The following is a 15,563-nucleotide window of genomic DNA, read 5'->3' as shown; positions in this document are numbered from 1 at the left end:
ACGTCACATAGATTGCCGCTTCAGGCACCGCGGCTCCTCAGTGCACTCACTGCCGATGCCGATCGCAGCAGGCTACTTCCGGTGTCTCAGGCCGTTGTTGACTCACTCCAGGCCCACCACGTAACAGCTCGGGTCCCCGGCTCATCAGTCTGCGGAGACCCGAACCGCTCCCGGCTACACCTCCAGTCTCCCCGCGCCTCGTGGGCCCGGAATCGGAGCAATCCGCACCACTACCCCTCCGCTACCTCAATACAAGTGGAGCGCCACAGGAGATCTTCAGGATCGATGCGGTGGGGAGCGGGTCGCACGGAGCTACAGGCTCACGCGGCCATCTTGCCTGGGCGCGTGGCTCCTCCCAGGTGCTATAAACTTTTACCTCTTCCTACCTTTGGGGTTCCACTGGACTCTGTGCACACTATACCTCATTTTGGTATAGAATATATAGAGCCAGCTTCCAACACTTCACTTTTCATTGGCATGAGGAAAATGGGTATCCCTCAATCCATGAAGAGGTCACAAATTGGAGGCACTATAATTTATTCCCCAAATAAATGAAGTCTCTAAAATTAATTAAATCATTTATGTCTGCCAAAAGAGGTTCTAATCATCACTGTGGTCAAGATCCATCTAGATGACAGCAGCATATACACAGTAACTCATGTATCTCTCTTCAAACTAAAGAAAATGCAGCCTGCATGGTCTGAAATTACATTAACATAATAAACAGACCCTAAAATCTCTACAGTGGCTCTCAGTAAACGAAGAACATCAATCTCAACCCTCCACCCAGTACAAAAGGTACTCAACAATTGATTACAGAGCTCTCCCAAAGAGCATTCATATCTCTTATCTACTAATCACAAAACTCAGGTCTGCTAATAGATGACTGACTACCAAACTGTCTAAATACAAGAGATATGGTTGTCGAGATTTCATGTGCAGACTTTCTACCTGTGGAATTGATCACCGAAACATTGGCGATGAAGTCAAGTTCTAAATCCTTTAAAAAAGGATTTATTCTCATTGGCAGTTGAATACTCTAACAAGTTCAAGACACAACTCTTAAGTTGGTCTTCTAAGTCCTGGCTATTCTGATTGGCTAAGACCACCATGCTCTCTTTACCCTTGGCTCTCATGATGCTCTTCTTTACAAATGTTTTTATATTTCGGACATATTCGATGTTGGATGTCCTCAGAACACCTCATCCTGCTAATATTTGAATGTACCCAAAGCACTACAAGGGGATTGGTGAAAGGTTAGTAGCACTTTATAAAACACCTAAATAAAATTAATATTTAAATTGCAAGTACCCAGACCAAAAGCGTTTAGATTCGGAGCCTCAAGTAATGGGGCGGGGGGGAGTAAGGTAGGATGGTTCTGGGCGTGTAATGTTTCTATGAAGTGAAGAGGACATTCTCTTTGTTCTAAAAATAAAATAAAAAAAAATGCGGGTGAACTAAAAAAGGATCACAGATGGGCAAAGCGTTCTGTCAATCTACAGAAGATTTCATGATGTAAACATGGCTTTCTTCTTAATCACCAATCATAAGGATGCTGGTTACATGATCTTCACTTTGACAAGATACATGGGATCAAAACTGGAAAGTGTATTCAGGTTAAGTTAAAAAACTATCCGTTCTCTGTCCTCCTTTGCTTTTCATAATGTCATGCCTTCTATGCTGCAAAGCAACCACTACAACACTCTAAATCACACATTACAACAGTGGTGCTAACCTAAAAATAGAATAAAGAGCTATTTTCAGGTGATGTTAACATAGGAATTGCAATTAGACCGTTGTTCGACATAACAGTGCAAAATACTACATATACTTTGCAGATGAGTAAATAGAAGCATTAACAGAATGTGATTTTCTCAACCTAACGGTCATATCTGCCTCAGGGTAAATAGAAATAGCGGTGCTTGAACCAATAAACAATACACCCTCATAGCAACATAACTCATAAGTCTAATAGAGGGGTCAATAAAGATATTTTCTGGCATTCTTCTGCACCTGCTTCAAGTAATCAAAATCACAGGAGACCTCTACAGTGAGAGCTCATACTTGATCTTTCATCCGTGCCTTCCTTGGTAGCGGGACTGTGCATTCTGCATCTCTTGCAATATTACTGCTTAGCCTTTCTTCAACTTTGCTGTTTTCTTTGAATGCTGCTTCCACTTTTCCAGAAGACGGAGCTGGGGAACTGCATGCCGAATCGGCAGGGCGCGGAGATGTATTTTCCACTCTGCTAGTATTACAAGCAATGGAGTCCTCTTCATCCTCCTCCTTCTCATCCTCATCATCACTTGACAACACAACTAAAATGAAAATATTGGACACTTAAGGCAACAGAAACTAAGGATTACTTTTAAAGAACACTGATTACTTTTAAAGAACACTGATTACTTTTAAAGAACACTGATATGGCCCCCCTCAACAGAATGAAAAATGAGTGTAAATGCTGTGTTGCAAATAGTTATACAAACCAGTGCTACAGTTTGATAAACCTGTAAAGAAGATCTTGAATGCAATTTTACTTTGAATAGTTCTAAATAGTTATACATAACTGCTCACCCATAGAAACCTCAACAAGCTACACCATAATTTTGCAAGTACTATCCAACGGCAATTGCACTCTTTATCTACAGCTGATTATATGGGAGTCAATATTGGCAGAGTTAAATCTTGCAAACCAGAGGATGAATTCAATAAATGCAAGCAGCATTGTAGGAAAGTAGGATCTGCTTCTTATGGTCACCCCCAATTTTTGCTAAAATGTGATACTGTTTTTGACTAGTCTGACTGGGATCCTGCTAATCAGGACCCCAGTCTATCTGCTTTCTCCCTAAACTGTAATGTTATGTACTTTGGTACACTCTAGATTGGATACTGGGGTACCCTTGTCAGCCCCTAGTATATGGTACCCATGCACCCAGAGCATAGGTACCACAGAGGCCTCCCATGGGCAGAAGCATGTATTATGCCACCCATGAGAGGCCACACAAAATTTACCTACAGGCCTGCCATTGCAGCCTGTGTAAGCTGGTGCATGTATTACTTACTTAAGATATAGATTTCCTATAGTTAAGGGTCACTACACTCAAAACCTATAAGTCACCCCTATAGCAGGTCATAACAATCCTGAAGGCAAGGACACTGCTGCAGCCTACAGAGTCCATTCTACCGGGTTGTTAGTGAAACAGCCATTTACAATATATAGGGTGGCATTATGCGACCACGTGATGACTAACTCTAAAACGGCTGAAAGTAACCCTATCGTGTTTTGTGTCAAACATTGTGGAATCCTACCCCCACACTGTGGGAGGTATGATTCCATCCCTCAGAAGCGAGGTTCGTTGGGTCCCTGGTGTTCCCGGTACCACCCTTCTAGTCGCGGGCAGCACAAAATGGTTGCTGCCGACCAGAGACACATTTCTGCCCTCCTGCTGCTGAGCTAAGCTCGAGCAGGGGAAAGCAGAACAATAGTCATCCTATCACAGGGAGGTTATGTTATGTTATTTAAGTTTATATCGGGCGCAACAGCTACCCAAAAAGGCATTCCCGGCACCAATCCAGAGAAGGAGCAGGAAAGGAATCACTGATTAAACAACCAGGTTTTGGGTATCTTACGAAAGTGCATATAACTGGTTTCATTTCGGAGTGGTATTCTACAAGGAGGGTAAGTAAAGGAGCGACCACCCATACGGGGCAGCCTAATCCTAGGCACTATGAAGTTAGCTTGGGTGAAAGAGCGAAGAGTGTGTGATGGCAAATAGGGTTTGACTAGATTTAGCGGATATTGACTAGCCGTGCCCTGCTTGGCCCTGAACATATAGCTCAAAGCTTTGAACTTGATCCGGCTCTCAACTCTCAGCCAATGAGGTCTCTCAAAGAGCCAGAGATGGAGGCCGCTCTAGAAACCTGGCAAAGCAATCTTGCAGCAGAATTCTGCACCAACTGCAGCTTGCGTGTCACATCTCTATTGGCTCCTAAGTAGAGAATGTTACCGTAGTCCAGTCTAGACGTTACCAGTGCCTGGACTACGGTTCTCTGGGTGCAGCTTGGCAACATCCAAACAATTTTCTTCAACCAATTCAGGATGGTTAAACAAGTTGCAGCCACCTTAAAAGCTTGTTGACTCATAGATAGTAAGTCGTCAATAATAAAGCCAAGATTTCGGACACAAAGAGACGGGCGAGGTAGAGCACCCATTTCTGTCTGCCAATGGAGAGGTCCCCAGAGATAATAGTTTTTTCCCCAAGATCAGGACCTCAGTTTTTTCACCATTGAGTTTAAGAAAACTGGCCTGCATTCAGGATGCAATTTTACTCGGCCCAGACCGGTGAACAGATGGCTCTGCCTCCTTGCCCGCAGAGGGAGAGAAAATAATCTGGGTGTCATCAGCGCAAGAGAATAATGACAACCCAGCGTCCTCTGCGATCGCTGCCAGGGGTCTGACATAGATGTTAAATAATAGGTGTTAGAACTGGGGGTCTCTAGTTGGCAGAGGTGGGTACCACTGTCCAAATAGGGGCCGTGCTTCTAGTTAGGGTAAAGAGGATACACTCTTTAGATAACCCCTGCTCACCGCCTTGGTAGCTTGGCACGAGCAGGCAGGCTTATCAAAGGCAATGTGTAAATGCCAGCGATTCTATGACATCTAGACATGGTCTTAACTCGAGTCGTGGTTCTTATATCACTATTTTAGTATATGGTCTGGTCTCCCCTGGAGCCCACTGTGTATTAGTGCTATTTACTATTGTTTCTGTGCTACAGTATTGTGTGTTTTGTGAGAATCTTCGTGTAGAAGATCTGTGTCCTATTAGAGAGTGTTATATCAATAAATACATATTTTGATAACTTTTGTGTGATTCTCCTTTCATTTAACCAATACTATAAGGTTGCATTCTGGTAAAAAAAAAAGCTGCTTAACATTCATTCAAGACTAATCCTGAAGGCTGCTCTCCACAGCTACCACTAGGATAGCTTTCTAAGGTTATCTTTGACCTCTTACATCACCATAAGGGTTGTTTGGACTGGTGCAAGGTGCCTACTTTAATTAGTGAACAGCATATACCGGGCAACCTCTCACAAGCACGTAAATCAATTAGGTATGAACAATGCATACAAAGTTATCAACTGCTTTATGTGCGTAACCTCTGAGGCCTCAGTCCAAAGGCCTCAATCCGAAAGCTACTACTTATTATAGACATTACATAGCGCAACATAAAGGCCAAGAATCCTCAATGCTGCAAGGAGTACATCTTTCCGGTTGGCGTCTTTCGCATTTAAAGCCAATTATATTAAATGTATAAGAGTTCTGGTTAGGAAATACTAACCTCTGGGATCCCGAAAGGACCTGTGCTGTTCCTTTGATCTTATTTATGAATCACTTTTGAAAGCCTAGCTTTTCATTGGGCCTTGTGGTCTCTGACATGCAAAACAAGGATGACACTGCACTTGTTTTGCGATATAGGGTTCCAAAAGACTTTCATTAATTGCTCAAGTACCACCAATTGTTGCTCAGAAACTGGACCTTCCTTAATGATTTAAGATTTTTGCAAGGGGAAAATGTTGTAAATAGAGCAACAACAATTTAAGCGGGGGAGTCTGATTATGGTGGATTGAGATATTCCATTCTCCAGCCCAGAATGGGTGGCCTTGGCATTTTTAGCAACTAACACAGGGAAACAACCTCAGGCTGAAACAGCACTCTGCCTTCAGCATAGCAGCAGTGATCAGTCTTAATGGACACTGCGAAGTAGTTCTGCCTCCACCTCACTAGTGCAGCCATTTTGCCATCAGGAAAATCCTCATCGAAAAGCATTGGACGCCATCTGTCGAATTTGCACCCTGAACCCAGCCGCCCCTGTGCCATCGGTGGTGTATGTTTGGGGCTGCTTTGTGGCTACTCCTGTGCTTGCGCAAACCCCTAAAGCTTGGCCCCTGCAACCGATTTACTTACCTGCAAGAAGTGTGGCCCCCAGCACCCCCTGTCTCCTTTGGAAAGCATTGGGCCAAACTCAGATTTTGACCTCTGCACCCAGCCGCCCATGTGCAGCAGATGGTGCAGTTTTGGGACCTACCTGACCCCTGGCCCTTACTGACTTTTGACTCTGAAGAGAGAAATTATAAGTTAGATACTCGCCTGTTTAACCACAATGTTGTTTTCCCCATGGGATAACACTGGAAGTAAAAATGTACTTTTTTTACGAGGACCTGGGTCTTAAAATTGTCTGGATATCTTTCCTGAGTTGTGTCATTTATTGATCATGTGTGTGCAATAAGTGTCTTACACTCCTCTGTGTTAGGCCTAAGGTGCTTGCCCACATTACCACTAATAGAGCACTTTTGGTTTAGCATTGAGCTCTGTACACCTTCGGGGAACCCCAGGACTCGGTGCAGGGTATTACCACCTAGTGATAATATCATACACAGAGCCAGCTTCCTACACAGACCCAACCACTAGATGGCTGAATAATGCACAGCATTTGAATCCAGAAAAGAATTCACGCTGCAAATGATGTTTCCAATTTATTTTTCATCTGTTTTTAATTATATGAAAGGAGATCTATCCAGTTAAATTTGCCTCACTACTTCTATAGCCAAAGCCTTTCCCAAAGAGGTTACACCTGCTAAGACGGAGCATTCGCAATGGCTCTCAGCCACTATCTTCGTCTCATCGCGCTTGAATAAACCATCTGCAGGGGGAAGTACCACATATGGAGAGGAGAGTAATCCATGTGCAGTACACAACACAGCTTGTGGTGTGACAGGCGCTCAATGTGTAATACAGGTTTGCCAGTTTGCACAGCCAGATACCACATATGTGTGTCTTCCAAGCACCGTCAATGTATGCAGAGCATTCCCTAGGCAGTGCCAAATAGCTCATGTTCAGTACTGAGCGTTGTGTGTGCAGTTCTGAGTTCCTCATGTTAAGTGTCAAACACCCCATGTGTGATGCACAGGCTTGAAGTAGTGTGTACCACCCATTTGAGAAGTGCATACCTGAATGATGGGTAGTGTTAAGATCTCTATGGTGTAATTCATACATGTGTTTTGCCCAATGGATTCTTTTTGTAGTGCTTAGCTCGCTGCACTTAGAAAATCATGCATTCTCTACAGCAATACGTCATGTGTGCATTGCTCTGTACCCCGTTTTTAATGACCACTCCTACTATTTGGCATGAAAATTCGTCCAAGTCTATTACAGAGTACATTTTGTGTAGTGCAGTTGCCAGCACCACCTGTGGAGAACTCTGTCACCTATGTGAAATCAGAGGTACACTGTGGTGACTAATGTCCATTACTTCATGTTAAAAAGCTATAAAAAGCAGGTCTTTCCACAAAAAAAAAAAAAAAAAAAGATTAAGTGGGTCAGACTACGAATTAAGTTTTGTTGGCTTGCATGTCACAAGTCTGAATCCAGACAGGGCCAACTTAGCTTTGTTGTTAGGAGGTCACTAAATAGAGCAGTAGCAAATTGGTTAATATAATCACGTCTTACTTGCATTTCATAGCAACAGCAAAACTAGAGTGTTGAGAAATAAGTTAAACAAAACATTAAATGCAAATGACTGTAAACGAAACTTACTTGGATCACTCATTTCAGGTTTTACTCCCCTCAGTTTTATAGTTCTTGCAGTTTTATGTGCTACATCAGCAAGTCCAACTTTGCCATTTGTTGGCAACAAGTTTCGGCCAAGTTCACGATTTAACCAGATGTCAGGAGAAACATTTGTTGTAAAATCAGAACCATAAAAGTGTTTTGCGTTTAATCCTATACTAATTGACTTATGCATTGGTGAATGTTGATGAATGGCCGGCCGTGGTAGTGGTCCAGGTAACTCACTAAGTGACATAGCTTGCCTCGAGTGTCTTTGTAAATCAGCAGAACATTGACATTTGCTTTGACTGTCATTCTCCTTTCCACAATTTGGACAAAGCGTTGAATGTGGAGATTGCTCGGAAGTCTACAAAGAAAAAGGAAAGGGTTATAAATACAGTTAAATATATGCACAATTTTTGAGTTTAAGAGGAGCTGAGCATTAGTTCCGACCTTGCAAGTTGCAGCATTGTTTGCTCAACTGTTAATCAAAAGCATGGAAATAACCGTATTATTCAACATTTACTTGAAAAATCGAAAAAACAAAAGAGGTAATTAAGGAGCTGCTCTGCAACCAACAAAAGGTTTAACAAACTCACTAGCATATGGTGGAATGTGAGAGGGCTGCCCTACAGGGGGAGGTGAGGCGAGGCATCCAAAAGTGTTGTGTGTCCATTTAGATACAGAATATAGATTTCCCGATTCACGCAAGCGTGGGATTCCATTTTGCACAACTCTCTCCAGGTGGACAGCGCTACAAGACCACAGATACCCCCTGGGAACGAGGAGGACGACTCAGACCAAACGTACTCCCCCCAAGTCACAACACACACCTGTACACCTGCCCCAAACCACATGGTCACCACCACTATATCCCCAACTATGCTTCTTTTAACTACTACCCCCATACAGCAGGTGGTTTTTGTTTTAACCACTTCCGCGCTCATGACGAGCTGAGCTCGTCATGAGCGACGACGCTTGCACGCTGATGACTAGCTGAGCTCGTCATGTAACGCGCCTTTTTTTTTTTAAACGCAGCGCGCAGCGGGAAAACCGCTAGCGAGCATGCGGTTAAGAGAACATAATTTCTTACCTGGCGGTGTAGTTTGGCAGCTTAAAGAATTTTCTGGATTCACATGCTGTGCATTATTCCGCTATCTAGTGGTGTGGTCCCGAATTGTTGCATTTGTCATTTTTTTCTGAACGCATCAGCATGCTAACATTTGGTGTCCTCCTGTGACGCCGATGTGCTTCCTCTGGAAGCTCCCACCTTTGGTCGCCGTCTTCAGATTCTTTTTTTTTTTTGTCCTTCGTCCCCTTTGCTCATCTTTCTTGGTGGAGGAAGGTGGGTTCGCTAGTGAATCCAGAAAATTCTTCAAGCAGCAAAACTAAACCGACAGGTAAGAAACGAATAGTTTTCTTACCTGTCGGTGTAGTTTTGCAGCTTGAAGATCTTTCTGGATTCACTATGCTGTGCATTATTCCGCGGTCTTGTGGTTGGGTCCGGATTCGTAGTCTTTTCTTTTTTCTTTTTTTTTGTAGCCCAGGTGGGCGTCGGCGTCACACCCCTTTGGGTGTATTTCCTGTGACGTCGGCATGCTTCCTGCGGAAGCTCCACTCTTGGGCGCCATCTTCGGGTTCTTTTTTTCCGTGTTTCTTTCGTTTCCGAAGTAATGGCAATGTTCTATTCAGGTGATATTTTACCGCTTTGTACCTTCAAAGTCTTTTCCACTTTTTCTATTTCCACCTCTTCTCTCTCCAGCCTCATCTTTCTGGCGGAGGTGGGTGGGTTCGCTAGTGAACCCAGAAAGATCTTCAAGCTGCAAAACTACACCGACAGGTAAGAAAACTATTCGTTTTGCAGCGTGAATCTTTCTGGATTCACTATGCTGTGCATAGATTTTGTAGCGGTTTCTCATCTCTGTGGCGGTTGGGTGGAAGATGAGCGTTGGGTATTGAATATGTGCTGTAGCACCTTCTGTCCAACTTGAGCTTCCTTGTTCATCTGTATGTCCACACAGTAGTGCTTCGTGAACGTGTGCACCGAAGCCCATGTTGCCGCCAGGCATATGTCTTGTATGGGTGTGTTAGCCAGGAAGGCTATTGTAGCACCCTTTTTCCTAGTGGAGTGGGCACGTGTCCCCTCTGCTAGCTCTTGTCCTGCACGCTTGTGGCAGAGTTGAATTGTCTGTGCGATCCATCGTGCAATGGTCTTTTTGGTTACTGCCTTTCCCATGTAACTGTTGGCGAATGACACAAAGAACTGTTTTGTTTTCCTGTGTCCCTTCGTCCTCTCAATGTAGTGCATGACTGCCCTTCTGGCGTCCAGGGTGTGCAGAGCTCGCTCTGCGGCAGTTGTCGGTTTTTGGAAAAAACTCGGTATCTGTATAGACTGGTTCATGTGAAATTTAGATACCACCTTCGGCATGAAGTGTGGGTCAGTCCTCATCACAACTCTATCATTGTGTATTTGTATGTAGGGCTCTTGTAGCGTCAGAGCCTGAAGCTCGCTTACTCTGCGTAAGGACGTTATTGCAACCAGGAAAGCTGTTTTCATAGTTAGCATCTTTAAGGACGCCTTGTGGAGTGGTTCAAAGGGCTCCTTCATGAGTTCCGTTAGGACTATGTTTAAGTTCCATGCAGGTGGCGGCACCCGCTTGGGTGGTGCGATCCTTTTCGCACCTTCTAGGAATCTCTTCACCACCTGTGATGTGAAGAAACTCCTGCAAGTTTCTCCCCTTGTGTAGGCGACTATCGCTGCCAAGTGAACTCTCAAGGAGGATGAGCTAAGGTTCTTCTCTAGCAAGTGCGTCAGGTACTTTAGCACTGTGGAGTCCTTCTTCATTTTATTGTGAAGTCTTTCTTGTCTGCACCATATTGTGAACCTTTTCCATTTCGCAACATAGCACTTCCGAGTGCTAGGGCTTCTTGCCTCCCGCAGGACCCTCAGGGTACTTTCTGGCAATCTTAAATGTGCGAACTCTATGTCCTCAGGAGCCACGCTGCTAGGCTCATGTTCTCTGGCTCTGGGTGTAGCACCTCTCCGTTCTGCATGGAGAGTAAGTCTTTACTCCTGCTGAATCTGTGGGGTGCACGCTGTGTCATCTCCATGATCTGCGAGTACCATGTCTGCCTCGCCCACTGTGGTGCGACCAGTATCAGTGTCATGTTGCTCGCTCTGCATTTGCTCAGTACTCTGTGCATCAGTGATATCGGGGGAAAGGCGTAGGCAAATGTCCTTGACCAATCTATCCATAGGGCATTCCCTAGTGATCCTTCCTCGGGCTGCCTGGATGCGAAGTTTTGGCATTTTGCATTCTGGCGTGTGGCAAACAGGTCCACCGATGGAGTTCCCCACCTGTCGAATAGGCACCTTGTCTCCTGAGAATTGAGCTCCCACTCGTGGGATGCCGATGTCTGCCTGCTGAGCCAATCTGCTTGTATGTTGTCCTTCCCTGGCAGGTGTATGGCTAGCAGGTCTATCTTGAGAGGGATGGCCCATCTCCATTTCTCCTGCGCCAGCGTTGAAAGCGGGGCTGACTGTGTGCCCCCTGCTTGTTGATGTAGAACATCGCAGTGGTATTGTCTGTTTGTATCAACACCTTGTGTTTGTACAGTCTTGTTTGAAAGGCTTTCAGTGCAAGGAAGATTGTCTTCAATTCTAAGTAATTGATGTGCTTTGTCGCATCTGTTGGTGTCCACAGTCCCCTCACCTTGAGCTCCTCCATGTGAGCGCCCCATCCCTTCAGGGATGCGTCTGTGGTGATGGTCACTGTTGGCGTTGGGGGCGTTAGAGGCTTTCCCCTTGCTATGTTCTCCATGGTCCACCATGTCATCTCCTTCTGCACTGCGTGCGTTACAACCACTAGATCCTCCCAACTGCCTGTAGCTTGTGACCATTGCTCCTGTAGCCATTCTTGAATGGGTCTCATGTGGAGTCGTACATTCGGTACCAGGTGGATGCATGATGCCATCATCCCCATGATCTTGCTCGCAGTCCTCACTGTCCGAGCTCGTCCCTTCCGGTAGAGGCGAGTTTCCTTCACCAGCGCCCTCGCCCTCTTCTCGCTGGGGAACACCTTGCCCTGTAAGGTGTTGATCTGTGCTCCCAGGAAGATCTTCACTTGTTCTGGCTCCATTGATGATTTCTTCCAATGGATGGAGAACCCCAGGTTTATGAGCGTGCTTGTCACTGTATGTGCGTGCAGCTTGCATTTCTGGTATGAGTTTGCTTTCACCAGCCAGTCGTCCAGGTAAGGGTATACGTGTATCCCTTGCCTTCTTAGGTGCGCTGCGACTGCTGCGAGGCACTTTGTGAAAACTCTTAGTGCTGATTTTAGACCAAAGGCCAGTGTCGTGAACTGGTAGTGGCTTTCTCCGACGGTGAACCTGAGCATGTGCTTGTGCTTTCTGTTCATTGGAATGTGCAGGTATGCGTCCTTGAGGTCTATTGTGACCATGAAGTCCCCGATCTGCAATTGTGGGAGCACCTCTTGCAGGGAGGTCATTTTGAATTTTTGCGTTCTTATGAATTTGTTCATGAACCGTAAATCGAGAATGGGCCTCATTGTCTCGTCTACTTTTGGTACCAGGAAGTACGTTGAGTATACTCCTGTGTTTCTTTCCTCGAAGGGTACCCGTTCTATGGCCTGCTTCTGCAGGAGTTCTTTTGCTTCTTCCTGAAGGCACTGCAGCTGCTTGCTTGCTAGTGGCTTTCTTTTTGGTTTTCTGCTTGTTGGCCTCCCCTCCAACTCTATGCAGTATCCGAATTGGATAATGTTGAGGATCCATTTGTCTGATGTGATTTCTCTCCACTCTTGGAGGTGGAATCTTAATCTTCCTCCCACTGGTGTCATGTGGTCGTAGGTGTCTAGTTTGTCTTGACCCATCTGTACGTGCTGCCCCCTGGGGTCTTTTTTGTGGGCGGGCACACGGAGTTTTTTGAAGTCACTTGGAGGTGGGCTGCTGCCCCCCTCTTCTATTTTGTCCCCGTCCATTTCTCCCTCGAAAGGACTGGCCTCTTTGTTGGTACTGCCAGGACTGCTTCTGATGACCCTGCTGAGTCTGCGAGTCTGCCTGGTGCGTTTGCTGGAAAGCCTGGTGTGATGTACCTGGCTGGTTTCAGCCTCTCCCGCCGGGCCTCCGTGACGGGGTGCCCCTCTTGTTCCCTCTGAACTGCAATGCTCCCATGGATCTTGCTGTTTCGTTATCTTTCTTCAGTTGGCTGAGCGTTTCATCAACTGTTGGTCCGAAAAGCGTGCTGCCGTTACGGTGTGTTCAGGATGCTGTGTTGCACCTCCGGTTTGAAACCGGATATCCTGAGCCAGGCGTGCCTCCTTTCCGTGACGCCCATCATCATGAGCCTGCTGGCGGTGTCTGCCCCATCCAGGGCCGTCTTAAGGCAAGAATTTGCCGCGTTTTTTCCCTCTTCAACCAGCTTTTCGGCTTTCTGTCTGGCATCCTGGGGCAAGTCCTTCACCAACTGCCCCAGTCCCTCCATGATTTGGTACATGTGCCTGTTTATCAGGGCGTTGGAATTAGCCATGCGCCAGTGGGTCGCGGCATTCCGTTCGATCCTTCTGCCCACCAGATCCATCCTTTTGCTCTCCTTATCCGGTGGTGGGCCCGAGGTAGTGGGTACGTTAGCCCTCCTCCTTGCTGTGGCCGTGATAATGGAGTCTGCGGAGACCGTGCCCTGAATGTAGGCCGGGTCCTTTGTGGCATGCTTGTACTTCTTCTCAGTTCTGGGAGTTACTGCCTTGCATGTTGCGGGCTCCCTGAAAGCTTCCTTCCCCTGAGCCAAGACGCTCTCGAGCATTGGAAGGAACTGGCTCCTCGTTTGTGTTGGGAGCAATGTTTCTAGAAGGAAGTCTGCTTTCTGCTTCTCTTCGTTGAGCTTGAGCTTGAAAGCTGCTGCGGCAGCTTGTATCACCGAGTTGTAGGCCCCGATGTCCGGCGGCGAGGGCCTCGAGGGGTAAGTGTCGACCACCTCCTCCGGGCTGTCGGTGTCGACATCTATGTAATCTACCTCCTGTAGGTCAGAGGGTGTCGAGTCTGCGTCCGTCCTGCTTTCCTCTTCCTCCCCATAGTTGTAACTATCGTAGGGATTCTCGTACTCCTCCTGGTCGTCGATCACCTCGACGTCCTGGTCATGTTCCTCGACGACTTCGGCGATCTCTTCCTCCTCCTTGACTGCCTCCATCACCGGTGGCTTGGTCTTGTGAGGGATCGTGAAGGCCTTCATCTTTGCATCGAAATCTTTCTTCCGCTGCATGATGTTCTCCATTTCGGCCTCGAGGCGCCTTCTCTTCTTCTCCATCTCTGCCGCGTGCTCCGCGTCGGATGGGTCGGCCGTTCTTTTCGGAGGATGGTTCGTCGCCGTACCTTTCGGCGTCGAAGTTTTCGACGTCGACGTCGGACCGGGTCTTGGGTCTCTGGTCGTCGTCGTCAGTCTTGGGTCTTTTTCCCTCGGCGTCGATCGATCCTTTTCGGGGACGATTTTCGACATTTTATGCTGATCAGCAGCCCTCCGCGCCGGGGACTCCTTCTCGGAGGATCCGCTGGGCCTGGGAGTAGTCGCGGACGCCGCCTTTTTTGGCGTCGGCGTTTTCGGGGTCTTGCCCTCGATTTTTCTAGACTCAGAGTCTCTCGGGGTCTTGGGGGCCGAAGAGTCTCCTACCTTGTCAGAAGTCTTCGTGTAATCGGTCTCTACGACCGTGTAGCTGTCGTCTTCGGCGGCAGCGTTGTCTTCTTCCTCGGAGGACATCCCCAGCTCGTAGAGGGACGGAGTCAGGGCCTTCCCCTGCAGGGTGGCGTGTGCTACCCTCTGCCTCTCTCTCACGCGAAGTGTCTTCGGGGCGAAGGCGGAACAGGCGTTGCAGTCTCCGCTTTCGTGGTCCACCGGTAGGCAAAGGTTGCATACCGGGTGCTGGTCCTTCTGCGCGTACTTGTGGTGGCAGTTACGGCAGAATTTGAACGGCGTGTTGTCCATCATCGAGCGTCCAGGGCCTCTCTGGTCGCGTGTTCGTCGACGGTCGTCGATGATCTCGATGAAAAAACGCCTTCTCCTTGCCGGCTTTTCGTCGATGAAGTCCCCTGCAGTCTTCAGATGACTTCTCCTCGTCTTTTCTGTATTTTCTTTCTTCTTTCTCCAAAAATGTCTGGAGCCCAAACGGGAACGATCCAGACCCGACCGCGGAAAAAAAGAATCTGAAGATGGCGCTCAAGAGTGGGAGCTTCCGCAGGAAGCATGCCGACGTCACAGGAAATACACCCAAAGGGGTGTGACGCCGACGCCCACCTGGGCTACAACAAAACAAAAACAAAAAAAAAAAAAAAAAGAAAAGACTACGAATCCGGACCCAACCACAAGACCGCGGAATAATGCACAGCATAGTGAATCCAGAAAGATTCACGCTGCAAAACTATACGTTTTGCAGCTGGAATCTTTTCTGGATTCACATGCTGTGCTTGGATTTTGTAGCGGTTTGTTAGTCTTGTGGTAGCTGGGTGGAAGATGAGCATTAGTTCATGAATAGATGTTGCAGGACCCTTTGTCCTATTTGTGCTCCTTTATTCGTTTGAGTGTTCACACAGCACTGTTATGTGAACATGTGCACAGAAGACCATGTCTTGAATTGAAGTATTGGCTCGAAAGGCGATTGTTGCCCCTTCCTTTTTTGCTGAGTGAGACTGTGGAGCCTGTTTGTGGCACAACTGTATGGCTTGTGCAATCCATCTTGCAATTGTGTTCTTGGTTACTGACCTTAGTAGAAAACTGTTAAACGATACAAAGTTGCTTTTCCTTCTAGTAATCCTTTGTTTTTCCAGTGTAATACAGGACTGCTCTTCTAGCGTCAAGGGTGTGCAATGCCCTTTCTGCTGGTCTCTGAGTTTTGGAAGAAACTTGGTATTTGTATGGATTGGTTGATGTGGAATTGTGATACCACCTTTGGCA

At 46.7% G+C, this 15,563-nt stretch overlaps 1 protein-coding gene across 1 annotated transcript in view; it reads right to left on the bottom strand.

Moving 5' to 3' along the window:
- SENP6 (SUMO specific peptidase 6) overlaps positions 1 to 15,563 on the bottom strand; it is a 744,657-nt gene that overhangs the window by 440,172 nt on the left and 288,922 nt on the right. The window contains exons 8-9 of the mRNA XM_078648082.1: positions 7,595 to 7,973; positions 2,065 to 2,318 (exon numbers count right to left, since the gene is read on the bottom strand). Coding sequence (XP_078504208.1) covers positions 2,065 to 2,318; positions 7,595 to 7,973 — 633 coding nt within the window. The remainder of the gene's footprint in view (positions 1 to 2,064; positions 2,319 to 7,594; positions 7,974 to 15,563) is intronic.

This window comes from Lissotriton helveticus, chromosome 6 (genome assembly GCF_964261635.1).
Source record: "Lissotriton helveticus chromosome 6, aLisHel1.1, whole genome shotgun sequence".
Lineage (NCBI taxonomy): Eukaryota > Metazoa > Chordata > Amphibia > Caudata > Salamandridae > Lissotriton > Lissotriton helveticus.
This window is presented reverse-complemented; position numbering and strand designations above follow the sequence as displayed.